This window comes from Pleurodeles waltl, chromosome 2_2 (assembly GCF_031143425.1).
Source record: "Pleurodeles waltl isolate 20211129_DDA chromosome 2_2, aPleWal1.hap1.20221129, whole genome shotgun sequence".
Taxonomy (NCBI): domain Eukaryota; kingdom Metazoa; phylum Chordata; class Amphibia; order Caudata; family Salamandridae; genus Pleurodeles; species Pleurodeles waltl.
The window spans coordinates 1030140000-1030161107 of record NC_090439.1 but is presented as its reverse complement, the minus strand read 5'-3'; the positions used below and the strand labels follow the sequence as shown (position 1 = coordinate 1030161107).

The window sequence follows — 21108 nt, the reverse complement described above, 5'->3', positions numbered from 1 at the left end:
GCCTCTTCAGCCTTCCTTATGTACTCCTCAGGGACCACCAGCTCCTGGTATCTCCGTTGTGGAGTTCTCCTAGATTCTCTACTTTCTGCTATACATTTATTGGATGAGATCAATAAAGGTGCTGCTCTAGTAACAACCCTTTTGTAAAATTCTTTGTTCTCCATCTGGCTCAGTTCCCTTGTGCTGCAGTTGCTGTAGGATTTAAATGAGGGAAAGGTCACAACAAATGCGCTGCTCAGGCCAACAAATGGGAATCTGTGACTCTCCAGTCAACAGGAGGGGGAGGGAAGCATTTCAGCAGACACCCAGAAAATCTAGCCTGTTGGTGCTTCACTCTCCGTATCGGTGGGCGCTCACCATCTAGGTAAGCTGAAACATTCTCTGAACTATCCTGATAAGACCTCCTTGCGGAGGCCATATTTGCCCATCTGAATTGCCTTTCTGGCAGTGCTCTCTTGGCTGTGCAGCTGGACCCTGCGTCTGAGGTTTCAATAGTGCTCCCACCTTCTTAACAGGCACCTTGGTACCCTTCCTAAACATAATATGCTGCCGCATCATTTGCATTGTCTTTTAAATTGTAATTCTAAGACTACCCACAAATCGCCCTTCTATTAAATTTCTAGGTGGGCAGTACGGACAGTGGAATGAGATGTCACAGGGTTGCTTATTTGCACTTTATTTTTTTATTACAATGACTTTTCACCATCGTAGCCAGAGTCGTTGTGTTTTTTTCGTAATTGATGTAACTCACCAATTACATTCTCATGTTACATTCCACTTATACTCTTTAGTGACCCCGCACCAAAAAGTTTTTTTTCATTTTTTTTTTTTTTCCAAGCATTCCCTGGATTGTGGAATGCATACATAAAATGCCTTCCATGATCACTACTTGTTAGACCCATCAATCACGCCTCTCAAAATGTAACTCTGCAAAGCCTCAGTTTCTACGCTAGTTTGGCCAGGATTGCTCAATTTATGTTGACCTGTACGTCCCTTGACCCATTCGATATGCAATCTTTCAGAGGTGAATAATCAACAATCAAGAGTGAGATTCTTTTAAATCTAGCTCAGTATCACTCGAACCTAAATCTCATACTGTTTTCTCCAACCTATATAAAATCTGATGGTGATGAGCACTTGTCAGCTAGATAGTCCAGAGGATCCATTTTTGTTTCAATGTATCCGGCTTATTTTTCGGATCAATTTCATAACGTATATAGACTTAAGTTAAAACAATATTTTCTGGAGCGATTAGAAACTTCTTGAAGTTTGGATAGAGAAGGTCTTTAATGGACTAGATAATTGGACTAGACAATTTGGCATTGCTTTCCTTCATAATATTAATTGGTAGAGCCAGTTACTTGTGTCAACCTCCAAAGGAAGTACTTCACTAATGTTTTCTCCTTTCCTTCGTTTCGTGAGTATTTAGCAATGGCCTTGTATTTTGAAGACAGCTCTACACTTGGCAAACCGTATTCACTCAATGTTAATTAGACAAATCCTCACAATTAGCCAGATTAACGAGCGTGTTAATGACGCATTGTATGTACTAAAATATCAGGGAATCCGGGTTAAGCTGTAAACTGGCAGGCGGCCAAGACTGGTGGCAGAGTAACACTGGATTATCAGTTCAACCTGCATAGCAAACCTCAAAGCTTAACTCACTAATTGCCAAAAGTGACGACACGTCAGGTTTACACTAACTTCAGCGCCTAGAAATAAATAAATAGTAAAAGTGCAAATACAATGACAAACTGCCAAATGAAGTGCACAGTTTAAAGCGCGGTTAATAAAGGGCCTTATACCAGAATACAATGAAGGCAGGAAGACTTCAGAACATAGTGAGGAGTAAATAGTCCAGCACTGCTAAAACTGGTACCACATTCATTTTATACACAGAATACTATAGAGCTGTTGTATCCCTAGTAGCCTCCACCTCAGACCCTCCAAGTGGCACAGGCTCAACAACATCCAGTAGAATTCCATAGATAGGCCCATACCAATCCACACTTATCCAGATGACCTGTCCTACTGTCAACCAGCCAGTAGCCATGAAAACTACTACATATAGCCAGAGGATCAGGCAGCAACCAAATCCAGCAGGGAGGGCAGTATGTCAAAGGCGAGGAGGCGAAAGGTCCACACAGGATGCCAAAGTCTGCAAGTCTTTTGGATGCTACTGATGCTGATCTCTACTCCACAGGATTTGATGTCGTTCTGCCACAATGCAGAAGTACATATCCGCTGGTATCCCTGTGAGGTACACGAGATGCCACTATCAAGAGTCAAAGTGCAAGCTGAATGAGATAGAATCTACAGCTCATTCTTCAGTTACGTGCACAAGCGTGTGTGGTGGTCACTTATTCAGTGCTACGAGGATTGAGAGACTCACTGGTGATCTAGAGAAAGAATAACATAGGAATGTTCAACACATGCTGCTGTATCATTAAAACAAAGGACTACTCACTAAATGAACTGCAGTAGATTAAAAAAGAAAGCTTTAATGCTTAGTTTGGTCTGAAGACAAATCTCGAAGCTGAAACAAGTTAAATTCCACAATCATGTACACAAGCAAGACATTCCCTCTGAAAAATCTCTTGGTTGGTGTTATGCTGAAATGACCATCCATGTGCCCTAGTAGTTGGCAGTGGAACAAACGTTTCGACCCTGAGCTAAATGCTGTTTTAATATTGCTTCATTATTCAAGTTTTTAAGTTTGTGTCTAGTTTTGAAGACAAATGCTGCTTTCAGTTGTGTTGCTTTTCTTCCGAGGTACATTACTGTGTGCGGTACTACTGGCATTGGCGGTATGGTAAAGTAATGGTGATGATGCTGCACTACGGTAATAGTGATAATCCTGTGGTATTGGTAATGTCGGTGTCTGGTGGCAGTACTGGTATTATTATTGATGGTATTGCTGTTATTGTTGGTGGTATTAATAGTGTTATTGGTGGCATCGGTGTAGGTGGATTAGTAACAGTGTGTGGCTGGCGGTAGTGATTATGGTTTGGTATTGGCGGTGGTGCATGTTGATAGAATCATGCAAGGCAACAGTGTACTTTATACTAGAGGAGTCTCTTTAGGGGCAAAGCTTATTAGGCTGAGCATGGCAGCGCACAAGCACTGCTTTTCTGACTTGTTGGTATGTATCTGGGCTTTTAACCACGCCCATCAATACCACTAGTTTGTTGGCTTGCCTTTCAAAAATCCTTTGACATTGGTAAATGCTTTACTTGTGTCCATCCTTGGGAAGGTTTTGGTACCGCCTTGGCCATCTCCCCGGTTACGTGGCTAACTACACTTTTGCTGATAAGTTTGACTGCGAGCAAACTTCTTTTTTCTTTTGTGTGTCTCTTAAGGCTGATGCTCATGGCGACCATGGCCCTATGAATCGGCTCGCTTATGTGAAACTGTTTTACTTTCAATTTTTAATTAATGTGGCAAGAAAAGTCCAGTTATGAGTTTACAACGCTAATAGCTCTAACTCTAGCAAACGTGAGAACCATTGCATTGCAAATGCTTGTTTTTAGTTAGAAGTTGCAGCATAAAAGATACATGATGTTTTTTTTGCAGAACAAAGGGTCGAGGGTTATTTGAAAAACAAAATGCTATTTATTTTCAGGGCCGCCAGCTGGAAGACCCAGCCTTCGTTTCACTTAGGAAAAGGAGGATAGAAGTGAATGCAGGAATATGTGACAGAACAACTAGGTCCTAACCAACTATAGCCTAAATCACTACTGCTAAACAACTAAAAAGTCTCTACAACTAAGTACTGAACAACTACTGTCTAAAGAACAATTGTGCCTGAATAACCATTGCCTGAACAACTTATATATATATATTAGTTGTTCAGGCAATGGTTATTCAGGCACAATTGTTCTTTAGACAGTAGTTGTTCAGTACTTAGTTGTAGAGACTTTTTAGTTGTTTAGCAGTAGTGGTTCAGGCAAGTAGTGGTTTAGACCTAGTTGTTCAGGATGTTTCTCTGAACTCACTGTATCTGCTGCCAACCTCCATTATAGTTCCACCTATGTTTCTATTTGGAAAAAAAACACACTCTTAGATTTCTGCGTTTGTTTCTATTATAATCCTTCTTCGGTCCTTTTTAAAAAAAAATGTATTCTGATCAAGTGCCCGCACATACACTTTGCATCTCTTACGTCTGCCAATTTAACGCATCCAGATGGGACGGCTTAACCGAAATCCCCATCTCAGTGTGATAAAGTAATCCGAAGTCCATGTCAGGATCTTTCTCACTCATGACCAAGTTATTTAATAAAGGCCTACTGCAGAAAAAAGATTTTTCTGTTTAAAAGACACATATTTAATTCCACGACAAAGAGGATGGTTAATTAGACTTTTAACGCGTTAAATAGTCCTTGTGCTTTTCATTGTAAGTTGTAGGTACTCAGTCGGAGGCAGAATGATACACTGAACAGCCTAATTAGCATGACAGTAAGAGAAATACTTTTCCTCACTGATCTTTGACATTACTGATGATCTGTCAAGCTAATGAGTGAAAGTGACTGACACAACTTAGCCAATGAAACCAATATTTAAGTTGCCTGACCTAAAATTCACTGTTTATTGTAAACAGTAGATCTTGCACTTAGCTGCCTTGTCAACACCGACATAAAAATTGCTTTAAAAAAATCTTTATGCACATCTTCCAGCTTAGAGTATTTGCACGATTAGTTAATTGCCATTGTTTTAGTATACTTGATAGTGCAGAGCAATCTTTTGTACCACTTGGAGATTTTCTTTAGGCTCAAATAAGAGTACATAGGCTGCTTTCCAGATCTCTGCTATTATTGCTATATAACGCAAATTAACATTTTCAAATGATTAAAGAAAAAAATCATTCATATCAAAAATATTAACTCATGAATGCCCGTCTTAAAATAATTATTGTATCTGCATTCCTAAAAACTCCTGAAGTGTAAATGAAGGGCATGCGATTGGTTTGTGAAATTGGAACAGTAAATATTTTTTGACCATCTAAAATGCTAGTTCCAACTGCCTTAAATTATACTTTTCTACAATGCTTGGAAGAAATGTACTTCTAAATACAAATATTGGATCATATTTGATGCGCCATTCACTGCACTGCCCCCAACTCTTCTCCTGAACTGAGTAGACTAGGCTATTTATATTAAGAATGGGCTTGGTGAGTTTGACGTTCGGTGTTTTGTTTGTTTTTTTCTTCATACGAGTGTGCATGACTTCTCTTGGAGTTGGATAGCTCCTCTGGACCACATGATGTTAATTTCAACTTGTTAAAGATCAGTCACTGGCGAGCGCACATTTGGTAAAGGTACTTGCCTGGGCCACATACTGTTGATGATGTTAACATGTTGACTAGCTCAGTGGGTGCACACATTTGGGAAAAGGCAAACGTTAACTTGGTGGCAGGTAATTCTTAGTCCGAGTGAGCTGCTGAGCCAGTTATGGCACAACTGATCCACTGCTAGTTTGCAGGCCTCCAATAGGGCGAGGTGCGAGGTGCCACAAGGTGGCCTCGTCGTCTCTCTAATGATTATTTACACACATGTGGGTCATTGGCGTTTGGTTCACTGTTCTAATTCTCGAACAACGTTTTAAATTCCTTTTCTTTAGTGAAGTTTACGATAAAACACCCGTTCTTCTGCAGTTTTCTTTCAATATAATATTTCTAATCGTATGGAAAGCCACAAGACCTGATGGAATTTACTGTGCTGTTCAAAGGCAGCAAATATGCCATCTGAACCCTTTTGAGAAGCAACTATCTGGCCTTTAGTTTTTACTACATTGCTAATTACTACCTAAAAAATTTACCAACAAAAATGATTTTCTCAGGACTGTGCATATGGAATAGACGAGTGGTTTCGGGTACCATTTAAAATATGTATTCACTGCGGCAATTAACTTTTGTTATACCTGCCCCCCCCCCCCCCTCCGGCCCCTCATCTACAGTAAACCTCTCATCAACCAAAACTCATGCTTGCCAACACGAACAATACTTGACCCACGAGGGATGTAACCTGTAAGTACATTCTTAGATTGGCATGGTTCTGCCGGGTACTGTTCATGTGACCCACGAGAGGAGTGAAACGCTGTTTACTGATTCATAAATGTAAGCTGCTGTTGCATTATTACTATGTGGGCTAGGCAAACATGCTCTGGAGGTCTCTCTGCTTAAAAGGTCTAAGATGGCAACTCTTCATCCATGAGTGTAGGACACCAGAACCAATTCACTCATCAGTGTATTTACAGACGAGCATCAGGGAGGACAACACTTTTGTTGTTCTTACACTAGAAGAACCTAAATGTAAAACTATTTGTTATTGGGGAAATATGGAAAATGTCTAGACCTTGGATTCATTATTACTATTACATTGAGACAAAGGTCACCGTGACAACTGCTGTTACACTGCACATCTTGTTATAAAAATAGAGTGAGCGCCAAATCCAGTGAATAAGGAATGCATAAAATCTGACAACCAGAACAAAAATAACAAGATTGTAACATCACCAAGACCCTATATAGCAAATACAAAAGCAAACATGAGTGGTAGACGAAGAGAATGGGAAATAGGCCCCTACCCCAGAGGGCGCACTGTTGAATATGTCTGCAGAGATGGATTGATCCTAGAGATCTTGAGAGGGTAACTCGCGCCAATGATTTTTAAACCAGATATCACATTAGAAACTGGGCACAGAATTCGGAATGTAGCCAATGTAGAGTTGCAAAATAGAAATAATGCTGACAAATTGCCTAGCACTCACAACTGATTGACCTGCTGATTTTAAATCCGTTCATACTGTGAGGGGCAAAGGAGACCTGATTGGGACAGACCGTGGAAGGCTGAATTTCTTCGATCGACTTTGGAGCAGACCCATCACAGTGGCATGTCTGACTCCACGGTGATGAAAGTAGGCTGTTCGAGCCGCGACCGTGATATGGATTTGCCAGCCTCTGGTCCTTTCAGTGAGTCCAGATGAGCCCTTAAATGGACTCTGCGCTCTGTACTGGGTTGTGCTCCTCTACTGGATTCCGGTGAGCCGGACATCTTGGCCCTCTTAACCCCCTCAGCCCAAGACACTACCAACAAGGTCGCCCTGATCCCTTGGGAACATGAAGGGTAGTCCCATCAACGGATGGATCAAGCCAGCCATGCAAAAGGGCAACAGTGCGTCCCTCTCTAGCTCCTTTCGTCCATTACATTGGACCAGAGATTTCTGACAGCAACAGAATTTCTCAATCTCCCCTCGTCCGCCCCCCCCCCCCCCCCCCCCCCAAAAAAAAAAAGTTAACACGAGCCATAAGTACAATGTTAATATTCCACCCAGCGTCTAGATCTGTTAACACTAGCGGGGTTGTAACTTTGATAGAGGATCAGCCGTGATCTATGGTCTTCTTTGCACTTTTGAAGTTTATCAGTTTTTCTTTACCCGAAACGAAGTAGTTTTCTTCGTAAACATTAACAGACTCGACATTTCCGTCGCGGACTGTCGGCTGTTACTGTTTTTGAGTTTCTAAACCTGCACTACCCCTGGGTCTGTTCATTCACTGCGGAGTCCTTATACCGTAAGAGGCAAACCCTAAAAGGCTGGACCTGGTCATTGAGTAGGAGTGCCCTAGTATTCTTGCCCCTGCGCACCAGTGGAGATCGATAGTAACCCTAAAGGTTACCGCTTTTTAACCTCTGAAGTCTCTGGGACCACAAAGACTCGCTGTTCCTTCCTTTATTTTGTTGTTTAGTTATTTATTCTAAAGTATAGTAGCATGACCTCTCCTAGAGTGTGTTCTGTTGTCCCTTTTGTGTGTTTATTATTTTTTGTGTTTTTGTCAAATAGGGAGGTCTTGTGTCCTGTTCTCATTCATGCATTCATCCTTTTAAACGGGTAGTTCCCGTGATTTTGCAGAGTTGGGAATTCAGAATGTTGGATGAGGCTGTTGCGGTAGTTGCACCTTACATTTGCTTGATTCTGATGTGCGCCCAGATCCTTTGTGGATCTACTGAAGTGTCTTTGTGGATCTACTGAAGTGTCTTGAATCTTCTTTCCATCGATGTATGGATTTGGTGTACTGCCGACCTCTGGACTGCAGACAGTAGTGCCTCGATGTGTGCATGCGTATGTAGCTTGTGTGATCGTGTGCATATGTGTTGTGCTTGTGTGCCTGCTATGCATTAAGAAAGAGTTTGGCTCTGTCAAGGCTTGTTGGTTGTTGTTAAAATAGAGGTGGCAGATGTTCTTGTAAGAAGACTGTGACTAAGAGGATTTAATCAGCGTTTCTTACTGGTGGGAAACGCCGAAGCATCTGGGCACCTTGGTCATCTGACCAGGGCCTCCTCTGCCCTTCCCACTCCACCCCTTAATTATTTGTCGCTCTGCCTCAGTCAGGTTCACCGGGTGCTTAAACACACACAAATCAGAAATTTTCCAGCGGACGTGTTTCGCATCGAAATGCACAGTATTTCTGGGTCCGCCATATTAGTGTCTATTTCGGAGTTGGAAACATGCCATGTCCGGTAACTGAGGGTGGGAAAGGGGTTTTAGTGTGGAGGGCGGTGCCTCGGTGATGTAATTTGCACTAGACGATTATTACTGCATTTCACCTCGTACTTGGAAACATGGAGCCATGATTACAGCATCTGCCACAAGGTGGCGATATCCCTACACGTTGTGAATTAGGAGTTAGTTTACTGAAGCTACTGTAGTGGGTGCTTAATTCTTTCCAGAAGGCTTTAAAGCCGACCTAATTAATGGTGAAGTATTATGTGAAAATACGTATGCTTTTTAAAAACCTAATGAATCCTTGAAAATGATTGCCTTGAGATTAAATTACTCATATTTTTTTACATCTTTCCTGTTTAAAAAGAAATAAATAATTGTTTTGTGTTTTTTTTTTTTTTTTTTTTTACCATAGGAGCAAAGCATTGAGACGGCGCATGGAATCATCCATGTTACAATGTGGGGCTCCCCAAAGGTTAACAGACCCGTGATCTTGACATACCACGATATTGGGCTCAATCGTAAGTGTTCTATGTGCATGCAGTATTTCTAGCACACCAAGTGTAGAAGGTGTTTACTCTCAAGGGCGTGATTTACAGCCTTAGATGACGTGTTTTTACAAGGTTTGTGCTGGTACGAGACTTATTGTACATTATTAAATTCCAAATGCATAACCCAACCGCAAAGGCTGCATGAAAGTCAACTATGGTAGTCTTAGACTAACTTATATTTTTGGAACGTGTCATATCACTGGAAGCCTGGCAGTCCCAGAAACATAAACGCTGTCAAGTATATCTCAAAGGGTTGTAATGAACATTTCACGTGTATGCATGTGGAAATCATTCACTGAGAAATGATCCAATCGCACTAATTAAAAACACATAAATACCTTATATTTATCTTCAGCCTAAACTATTTGAACTTAGAATACATTTTCATTTTCTCTAGCGTTGTATTTTTATTTAGTATTCTTAAATTCAAAAATGTCTACACGAGATTTTGAAAACCGTTTCCTCGCAAAGGATTTCCTACCAAAATAAGTTTTTAAACCCTTGTGTAAAGGCGTTCTTGTCTTATTTAAACCTCAAATACGATATAAAAATAAACCCTTTTATCCTCCTTTTTAAGAAGGAAATAAAAGGAATTCACCTAGATAGGCAGGCGCCTGAAAGAAGAAATAAAGCGTTTCTATTAAGGCACCAGAATTCACTGTCACTGTAGACAACAAGTGACATGGCATCAGATATTGATGAGAATGTGAAACATATTATCATGTGGGTGCAATTCATTATTGATTTGTGTTGAAAACGGCCCTTTTTGCGATGTTATCCTTAAACCTTTTGCTTTCCTCCTCCTCTTTTTTTCTGACATGTTTTTGTTGGCTTTAGTATTCTGGCCATTTTAGCACTGGTCAGCAGTGCTAAAGTGCAATTGCTCTCCATCTTAATTGGATTGGGGATTCGTTTCTCCACGATTGGCATATTTGATTTACTAGTAATCCCCTAGTAAAGTGCACTAGAGGTGCCCAGGACCTGTAAATCAAATGCTGCCTGCAGCACTGATTGTTCCACCCACATGGGCAGCCCTGTAAATATGTCTCAGACCTGCTACTGCCTTGCCTGTGTGTGTGCAGTTCTCAACTGCCATTTCGACATGCCAAAGTGCACCCACTTGCCAGGCCCAAACCTTCCCTTTTACTACATAAAAATCACGACTAAGCTAGGCCCGAGGCAGCCCCATAGGCAGGGTGTAATGTATTTGAAAGGTAGGACATGTACTGTGTGTTTTTGTCCTGATAGTGAAATACTGCTAAATTAGTTTTCACTTTTAAAAGGCCTGTCTGTCACAGAGGATAACATGAGGATTGCCTTAAAATATCTTAGTGTAATTTACCGTTGGGAGCAGTTAGAGATATGGAGTTTGGGGTCTCTGAACTCACAATTCAAAAATACATCTTTTGGTAAAGTTGTTTTTAGATTGTAAGTTTGAAAATGGCACTTTTAGAAAGTGGTCATGTTCTTGCTTAACCTCTCTGTGCCTCTGCCTGGCTGCTGAATACACGTCTGGGTCAGACTGACAGTTGGGCTATTTGAATTCACTCTAGACAGTCACACAAAGGGAGCTATTGTGTGTCTTGCTTATTCTGATGGGTCTTCCTGGGCTAGAGTGGATGTGAGGAGCTGACACTTGCACTTTAACAGGCCTATGCCTATCCTTACACAAAGCAGTCTCTAACCCCCTAGAGTGTGTCTGGGGCCAGGCCATTGAAAGACTGGGTCTCGTGCACTGCAAAGACTTTCCTTTGAAGTCTGTCTACTTCAAAGGCAGAAAAGTATAAGTATTGGACTGCTGACCCCCACAACTGCAGAACACTTCTGGACTGGGGACATTAAGTGAGAAGAGCCAGATTCTTGAGGAGGACCTGCCACTCTGCCTGTTGCTTTGCTGGCCTGCTGCTGCTACATCTGCCCTGGGAGTGAAAGGACTGGACTTCGTTTTCTACAGCCTGCTTTCCAAGGTTCTCCACAGGCTTGACTGGAGCTTACCTCCTGTTGTGAAGTCTCATGGACATCAAAGACTTAATCTGCCAGTGCCTGTGCTCATCTGCTGAGACACCTGACTTGCCAAGTGGTGCCAAATCCAGTCCCTCAGCCTTGGAAGTGTAAGCTGTTGACCTAAAGAAAAATCTGTGCTCCGCAGCTGTTGCAGCAGTAAAATCGACGCAGCGCCGGACTTCTGGCTGAAATATTGATGCAGCACTGACAAAATCTATGCATTGCCTGCTTCAGCGCGGTTCCATCGTTGCCGGGTGTCTGGATTTTCCATACATAGTCCCTGGGCGTCAGATTTTAAACATAAGTGCAAGGAATAGAGGCAGTGTGGCCAGAAATCAACGCATCATTTTCCTGCAGGGAAAGAAGCAACGCATTGCCTACCCAGCTGTTCTGCTTTCCTGCTTTTATCTCATAACCGAGCTTACAGAACCTCTCTGGAATGCACTTCTGAGTTTAAAGAAGACATTTATTGTTATTATTACTTCACCGCAAGGTTCTTGAGAGACGAAATTAGATTGGAAGCACACGTTCAAAAGTAGTCGCAGCAATGAAAACAAAATATATCAAAGTACTTCTCAGTTGCAATGTACACAGCAAATATATGTGATTATATTATAGCATAACTTCAAAGCAAAGCATAAGTCAAAATTCATCACCATAGGACAAGGCTGTCAAAGTAGGGCCTATATTCAGCTTCATCTTTCTGGGGCTTCAAGTTGATTACTCCGTTCAACTGCAAGAAAGATTTTCTACCCAAACTGGAGACAGGCAACTGACGTCTCTGTTCCTGTCTGAAGTCAAGCAGATTCAATCTACCTCTGCTGTAGTCCAGAGTCATCCTTAAAAGCAAACTCCGTGTGAGACCAAAGAAACTTGGAGAGTGGCCAATTCTCCCGAGCTCATTCGTTCTCAGACTGGATTGCGAGGTAAACACAAAATCTACGTGCTCTTATCAGCTAAGGTCTGGTGTGAAGAAAACAGCTTGGTCCATCTTGTGGAAAAACACAGCTTGGAAAAACACAGCTCATCTGCAATGTCTATCCCCACGTTAAAGCCAATAGGCAGCTAACCTAAATATCAAATGTAATGTCTAATGTCATGTCAAAGCCAATAGGCAGCTAAACTGAATACAGAATGTAATGTCTAATGCCATGTCAAAACCAATAGGCAGCTAAACTGAATACAGAATGTAATGTCTAATGCCATGTCAAAACCAATAGGCAGCTAAACTGAATACAGAATGTAATGCCATGTCAAAGCCAATAGGCAGCTAAACTGAACAAAACATATAATGTGCTACTGGTGAACATTGAGCAACTAATATGCGCAGTGGTGAAACAGTCATTGGTCAAACACAATTAATAGCATCACACTGACTGGGAAAGAATCGACGCACGACCTCATTTGTGAGTAATGAATCGACGCATCGCTTGCTTTTCTGACATCACCTTTCCTGCAGCTTTATTTTTGATGCATACCAGATACTTTGTGCTAAAATAACACATCTATTGATTCCTGTGGAATAAGATTATTAACTTTCAAAATTTATATCTTTTCTTCTGTATGTTGGATTTTTATCGCTTTGGTTTTGTTTAACTTAGATAAATATTGCCTCTTTTTTCTAAACTGGTGTGAAGTACTTTTGTGGTATTTTCACTGTGTTAGTGTGTTGTTGGGTTCAAATACTTTACACATTGCCTCTAAGATAAGCCTGACTGCTTGAGCCAAGCTACCAAAGGGATGAGCAGGTGTTATCTTAGGTGTATTACTTCCTTACCCTGACTAGTGTGGATCTCTACTTGAACAGGGTTTAAATTGACTGCAAACTAGAGACCCCATTTCTAACAATTTGTTTATTTGGGATGAAACAAACATTTGGAAAATATTACAACATCAATGAGAATCCAGTATACCTAAAGCTCACTTATAACATCAGTGAAACTTGCATACACAGATCTCTATATTAACAATTACATTTTACAAACAACCTTATATTGGAGAACTACTGTAACTGATGCAGTACTTCATGCAGAAAGCTTTGATCCACCAAACCTGAAGTGGAGCATCCTCAGCGGGGAGTTCTAAGAATCCGATTGAATTGCTCCCAAGATGAAGAATTTAAGAGACACAGTAAAGAAACAATCCAAAGATTATGAAAAAAAAAATAGCAAACTAAAACCATACAATCAGGCCTTGGAAAAGTAACATCTAAAGTAAATGAGGAAATGACACAACTGAAAAATAGTAATACAGGGGAAGTAAAAATAAAAATGACTGGAGATGTCTCGGAGTCAAGAAGGATTAAGAAATTCCTGCAGAAACACTGGCACATCTTTAAAATGGAAAAGAGAATAGCAAAAGAAGTGGGCCAACAATAACATACAGAAATGCAATATCTCTAAAAGCTAAATTGATTCAAACTCGCTTCACAATGAAAGAACAAGATATGCAAATGAAGTGACTAAAACATGAGGGAATTTGCAACAGTGAATGGACCGAAAGAAGATCAACTTCCACATTATTTGGAAGAGTAAACTGGTCATCTATATACTAACCTGCCCGTGTCCTGTGGATTACATCAGAAGCGCAACATGTCACCTATAAAAATGTATATTGAAACATCAGTTTGATAACCAACAGAGACGGAAGCAATAGCATTGCCAAGCATATGGAAAAGGACCATAACAGTGCCTGGAAAAAGATACTATGCAACTGACCATGTACCAAAGGCAGAAAAGATAGTACCCGGGGAGAAAGACAGTTACAGTCCCAATACATTATTTCTTTCTGAAGCATACACCCTGTGGTTTAAACCAAGATGAGGAACTTAATAAATCGGTAGTTGATCAAAACATGACCATCCAACTCTATGCAAATAAAAAAATAAATATATATATATATATATATATATATAATTTTTCTTTAAATGCGTGGATGATAATCAAAATCAGCAGCCAAGCAAAATGTTTATTGGGAAGTACTAATGGGGAATGAATAAAGGGCTATAAATGAATGGACCATACCCAAAATATTTTGCACCCAAATCACATCATAGCGTACCAGATGGCATGATAATATTCAAAGAATATTGGTGATATTATATATAAATAAAAGGCTAATCATTTTTAATGTCCTGAAAGGAAAACCTAAAACAATAATGTACAACATGAAGAAGAAAGTGGGATAAAGGGGGTGGAGCAAATGAAAGAAAATGCTAATATAAGAACAGTTGGCACTGAGATCACATTGCATTACTATTCCCAGAAATCCTCAAAAAAGCAAAGTAACGCAACTGCATCAGAAGACTAACAGAAATACAACTTCAAATAACAGGTTTTCTATTTCACAAAACAAAATACTTCTTGGACTGAATTCATGCAGCAGAACACAATGCTGATAAAGGAAAATGTGTTTTTGAATTTTAATTTGCACTATGTTGAGCACTAGCGGAATGTTGCTTTTTAAATGTATGGCCCTCATTTTGTTGACTTAAACAATTCTCATGAATGACACAAAGGGAAAAAGCAGTAAAATGGACATTTAAAAAAAATATATCCTTTCAAATACCTTTTGTTCGAGGCTAGAGAAGTACTGAAACGCATTTGTCTAGTTGTGTGACAGCACAAACAAACCTTGTACAACCCATTCAGTGCAGGGGTTGCGCTGATCTTATGTGCAATGATGGTTGGTTTCAAATTATTAATGAAAGGGATCCTCCGTGTGCCTTCTTCCCCTCGCCAGGGAAGAGCGCCAATTCATCCACAGAACCCTGAAGATGTTTGAAATGTTGGTGTGCACTGCAAGTAAACAGTCAGCCAAGGCAAAGAAATCTGTATCCCAAAGGATCCAACAAGCCACAAAGAAATAAAATATCCAAGAAAGAAGTGACTATCAGAAGAACTCACAAAAGAACAAAAATATATTTCCACTATAGTGTTTTGGCTTTTGTGTTCCTCGGGTAGTACAAGATTGTTTGCTTATTGACTGTATCGCTGACACTGCTGGATTTTCAAAAAGCATCATGTGTGAAGATACTAGTTGGAATGTGGAATCCATGCTGTCCCGAGATCTCTGATGTGCTGTAATTGGGCGGTACTGTCCAAGATATTCAGTCCATCTAGATAAAATGATTTTAATCTGAACATCAGACATTTTCTCTGGAGTGGAGTAGTTCTTCCTTTAAGACATGTTCCACAGGGAAAATCTTCAAATCTGACAGCAAGTGGTCCACAAGGTTGAAATGATTGGCTACAAGTTGGTCAAGTGTCTTAATTATTGCTGATTTGTGATTCCTTATTTGTGTATGGAGATCATTCATTTTAGGCCTACATATTATGTTTTTTACATTTTTGGCATTGGAACTGAATCACATAAATAATGCATGTTAATAGACATGTAAAATGCTGTCTTACTGCATAGGTTCTTTTTGTAACCAAACTAGTTACTGACTGACTTGCAAAAGGTATTCAAATGTGAAGCACTTTCTAGAATCACAGCAATTAAACCTTCTATTTGTTAGAGCTTGCTTCAGATGAGATCTAATAAGACATTGTAAATTGGAACCTCTGCAATAAGCAATGACCAGCGTTTATCTTTAAACCTTTGTAGTTTTTCAAAGGTGGATAAGGGGAATGTTTATGGTTTGTTTTTGTACTTAGGAGTTGATGGATAATAAGCAACCACAAATGGGATTCTGTCACTTTTGTTTCTGCTGTTGGTATTCCAAATGAGTGCTTTCCTGGGCAACTGCAAACACTTATAATGTTTTGGTGTACGATATGCAAAGGGTAACCTTGCATTTCAATAATCTAGCAAACCCATGTAGATGTACTTTGCAGTGTCCTCATTGCTGAAGATGTCTTATTCTGAGTGCTTGTCTGAAGATGATGCTGAGTTCAGTGTTGGTTACATAAAGCCCACGTTGGATACAAGTGAGCAGCTGTTGGCTTTTAGACAGATAGGTCACACATTTCCTTGTGTATATGGTACTAACACACCTAGAAAGAGTAATAGATGCTTGTGTTTAGTATTGCTGCTGGTGAAGTTGATGGTAGTATGGATACTGTTAATAGACACTGTAAATTCTTCCAATTTTCTACTTCCTGCGTACCATATTTTAAAATGTCATCAGCTTCTTAGCCACACCAGTGGTTTGATACTAGCAAGTATGTGCTGCTATAGTTTGCCTATGAAGATACTTACATAGGATGGAGTTACATGGACATCCCTTGTATCTGCAGATAGTATTTACCCATTGAAGAAAATTGTTACATTTAAGGTTAGCTTTTATAAAGTTGGTTAGCACTTTGGTTGATTGCTTTTTTCATAGGTTGTGAATTAAGAGCTTCAGATAATGCTATAAGACCACCCTTTTGTGGTATGTTGGTATAATGGTGTAACATCAAATGTAGCCAGGAGAGTCATCAAATATGTGTATTTGGTTTAATTTATCATACATCCATGCAAAATGACTGATCTCTTTAACAAATGCTGGAAGTTCCTGGACAATGGGCTGGAGGTGCTGGTCAACAAATAATCCCTCAGTGGATGCATTGTTGCCAGAGATAATGGGATGGCTGGGAGTGTTTTCTGTGTGTATTTTGGGAAGCATATGAAGTGTCTCAGGGTCTTGGCTGAACAAGTACATCTGCTGTTCCATCAATGATATTTAATATTCTTAATTTCTTTGTACAAGTCTATGACATCTGTTTCTAATGGTTTGTAAGTGATGGTAATCATTATATTTCATATTCCCTTCTTAATATAATCACTTAAATTCATGGCAGCCGATGCACCACCTTTTTCTGCTATGCCTACTTCATATCTGTTAGAAATGGGGTTTTTGGTTGGCAGTCAGGTTACCCCCTGTCCAAGCAAGAACCCTCACTCTAGTCAGGGTAAGTCACACACAATCCAAAATGATCCTGTGCCCACCCTCTGGTAGCTTGGCACGAGCAGTCAGGCTTAACTTAGAAGGCAATCTGTAAAGTATTTGTGCAATAAATCTACAATAACACAATATAGCACCACAAAAATACACCACACTGTTTAGAAAAATATATAATATTTATCTGGATAATTGCAGGTCAAAACGAATAAAGATGCAATGTGAAATTGTAGAGATATCACTGAAGAGTGATATAAAGTGTCTTAAGTCTTTAAAAAGCAAACAAAGTCTCTTTCAAGCACAAAGTACCTGGTTTACAGTGGAAAATCTCCGCAAAGGGCCGCAGAAGAAGAGATGCGTGGAAAAATGGTGTGTGCGTCGATTTCTCCCCAGCACACACGGACTTGCGTCGTTATTTTTCACGCAGGGAAGTCGTGCGTCGTTTTCCGGCGCGCGGACAGTCTTTCTGTGGTTCGCGGGATTGCCAGATGTCCCGGGGTCTGTGCGTGGATACTTCGGCTTGTTTTCCGGCTGCGCGTCATTCCGGGAGGCTCTGCGTGGAATTTTCGTTCTCACAGCAGGGGTCTCGTCTATTTCCCCTCTGGAAGTTGGGCGGTGATGTCCTTGCGAGGCCGTGCGGCGAAGTTCCGGTTGCCCCGAAGGCATCGCGTCGGTGTGCGGCGATTTTCTCGCCGCGGAACAAACTGTGCGTCGAAATTTTGGGCGCACGAAGAGTCCAAATGAAAGACCAGTCTTTTGGTCCTGAGACTTCAGGGAACAGGAGGCAAGCTCTATCCAAGCCCTTGGAGAGCACTTTCACAGCCAGACAAGAGTTCAGCAAGGCAGCAGCCCTTTGTGGAAAGCAGTCAGGTGAGTCCTTTAGGCAGCCAGGCAGTTCTTCTTGGCAGGATGCAGGTTCTGGTTCAGGTTTCTTCTCCAGCAAGTGTCTGAGGTAGGGCAGAGGCCCTGTTTTATACCCAAATGTGCCTTTGAAGTGGGGGAAACTTCAAAGAGTGGCTAAGAAGTGCACCAGGTCCCCTTTCAGTTCAATCCTGTCTGCCAGGGTCCCAGTAGGGAGTGTGGCAGTCCTTTGTGTGAGAGCAGGCCCTCCACCCTCCCAGCCCAGGAATACCCATTCAAAATGCAGATGTATGCACGCGAGGCTGAGTACCCTGTGTTTGGGGTGTGTCTGAGTGAATGCACAAGGAGCTGTCAACTAAACCCAGCCAGACGTGGATTGTAAGGCACAGAAAGATTTAAGAGCAAGGAAATGCCCACTTTCTAAAAGTGGCATTTCTAGAATAGTGATATCCAATCCAACTTCACCAGTCAGCAGGATTTGGTATTACCATTCTGGCCATACTAAATATGACCCTACTCCTTTCAGATCAGCAGCTACCACTTAAATACTGTATGAGGGCAGCCCCAATGTTAGCCTATGAAGGGAGCAGCCCTCACAGTAGTGCAAAAACGAAATTAGGAGTTTTACACTACCAGGACATGTAAACTACACAGGTACATGTCCTGCCTTTCACCCACACAGCACCCTGCTCTAGGGGTTACCTAAGGCACACATTAGAGGTGACTTATATGTGGAGAAAGGGGAGGTTTAGGCTTGGCAAGTATTTTTAAATGCCAAGTCGAGGTGACAGTGAAACTGCACACACAGGCCTTGCAATGGCAGGCCTGAGACAAGGTAAAGGGGCTACTTAAGTGGGTGGCACAACCAGTGCTGCAGGCCCACTAGTAGCATTTAATCTACAGGCCCTAGGCACATATAGTGAACATTACTAGGGACTTATAAGTAAATTAAATAGTCCAATCAGGTATGATCCAAGGTTACCATGTTTAAAGGGAGAGGGCATATGCACTTTAGCACTGGTTAGCAGTGATAAAGTGCGCAGAGTCTAAAAGCCAGCAAAAACAGTGTCCAAAAAGTGGAGGGAGGCAGGCAAAAAGATAGGGGTGACCACCCTAAGGCTGTCAGGTCTAACAATATCACTTTCTCAAAGTGAGGCAAGAGCGAGGCTGGCAATACTGGAAGTCAAATCCAAATAGCAGAATGCTGAATCTGGATGTGCTTTTTGTAAATGGGATCTTGGCCAATCATAAGGATTTTGCAAATTTAAGTTAAAGTACATGCCTGTATCGTTGTGTAACACTGGTGGCTTAGCAGTGGAATAGGTAGATTAGTAACTAGTTGCCGGTTGGATTTTTCCCCTTCTAAAGAATAAATATTTTTAATAAGTGCATCATATCCTTTAAATGTATTGCTGTGACAACACCATTTTGCTTACTTATTTTCCCCTTTCCAATACAGGGACTTTAGTGTTTGTTAGATAAGCTTTTAGAGGCAGAACACTTTTTTCTACATTTATAGAATTAAACATTTTTTAAGGCTAATGCCCTGTCAAGCTTGATTTAAAGCAAATTTGAAGGTTCTAGAGATTAATCTGAGATTAGTTTGAGATGGTATCTCAGAAGTATGCTAAGTGGAAGTGTTGGGTCTTTACAAGAAATTCAGTGGTTGAAATGTTGGTCCAAACAATAAGAGTTCAAATCCATTTATTTGAAAGATTTACCTCTTTGTAGCATTTAGCGTTTGTTACCTTGATTAGTATTTTCACTGAGAAGAACTAAAGGCTATTTTATACGTTAGATTATTACAGAGGAAAGTGGTCAATCTGTATATTTTGTATTCATTGTCAAGGAACCTTGACATGTTGGCAAATATGTTTTATAGCATCTGCTGGATCTGCTCCTTCTTAAAGGATCAAACACAAGCAGTCAGCCTGGCATGTTACTTCCGGGTAGCCTGTATTTCATCTGTGGAGTGCATCTAGGTTCATCGCTCAGTGCCGCCCTCTTCAATGCATATGTGATCCTTCTGGCCAACGTCATCAGTGATATGATATCCATATCATCTCCTACGATGATGAAACACAACTCCTCCTCTTTCACGCAAAACCCTTACACAAGAAACAAGTTCACCACATGATTGACTGAATTCGATAACTGGATCAAAGCCAACTGTTTTGAGCTCAACACTGGCAAGACAGAAGGAGAGATCATTGGCCAGAACACCTCACCATAGGACTCCGACTTGTGGCCAGCCCAACTCGGGCCCACACCAGTAACCTCAGAGTAATCCCTGACGGCAAACTAGACATGACTGCACAAGACCGTGCCATCACTGCTTCGTGCTACCACATTGTAGATGCTCAGACCTAAAAAAAAAAAAAAAATCAAACCTATAGGTATAATAACATGAATAATCTACTCAACCTAACTGTTATGTACGTGACCCGTAAACTGGTTTCAGATTATGTGATTCTAGGCAAATATTTGGTTTTATAAAGCTGCTTGTTTCTTCATTATCATATACGAGAGCACTTTCAACTATGCTAGTTCACCATTTCTGCTGTACAGGTTTTTTTTTTTTTTAAAGACTAAGGCGGTCATTTCAACCCTGGCGGTACGGGACCGCCAGGGCTGAAATGACAGAAGCACCGCCAACAGGCTGGCGGTGCTTCCAGGGACATTACTACCGCAGCGGAAGTGCTGCGGTTGCACCGCCGGGGCTGGCGGTTTCCCGCCACAATGGCCCCGGCGGTTGTAATCCACCAGGGCAGCGCTGCTAGCAGCACTGCCCAGGGGATTACGAGTCCCCCTACCGCCAGCCTTTTCCTGGCGGTTTGAACCGCCAGGAAAAGGCTGGCAGTACGGGGAGTCGCGGGGTCCCAGCACTGCCCATGCGCAGTGGCCCCCTGATGGGGCCCCATGCGGCTTTTCACTGTCTGCTATGCAGACAGTGAAAAGCGCAACGGGTGCAACTGCAACCGTCGTACGGCCGCAACACCGCCAGCTCCATTTGGAGCCGGCTCCCATGTTGCGGCCCACATCCCCGCTGGGTCGGTGGGCTGAAACTCTGTTTACACCCGCCGGCCCAGCAGGGATGTCAAAATGGTCACCGTGTGAGTGCGGCCGCATTGGCGGCCGCACGGCGGTTACAACTTGGCGGGCAGCAATGTTGTAATGAGGCCCTAAAAGTTTGCTTCATGTATAATAAGATCGAGCCCACATGTAGGGTACACATGACCCCTGGTTTGCCTCTTACTTAACTAATAGCATGGTCATCAGGGCAGGGACAGGAATATTTCCCTGTTCATG

The 21108-nt window shown here is 41.5% G+C and overlaps 1 protein-coding gene across 2 annotated transcripts in view; it reads left to right on the top strand.

The window, feature by feature from the left end:
- Positions 1–21108, top strand: part of NDRG1 (N-myc downstream regulated 1) — a 154780-nt gene that overhangs the window by 77707 nt on the left and 55965 nt on the right. For both annotated transcript variants that reach the window (XM_069220786.1, XM_069220787.1), the window contains one exon: positions 8912–9017. In XM_069220786.1, the coding sequence (XP_069076887.1) occupies positions 8912–9017 (106 nt within the window). The remainder of the gene's footprint in view (positions 1–8911; positions 9018–21108) is intronic.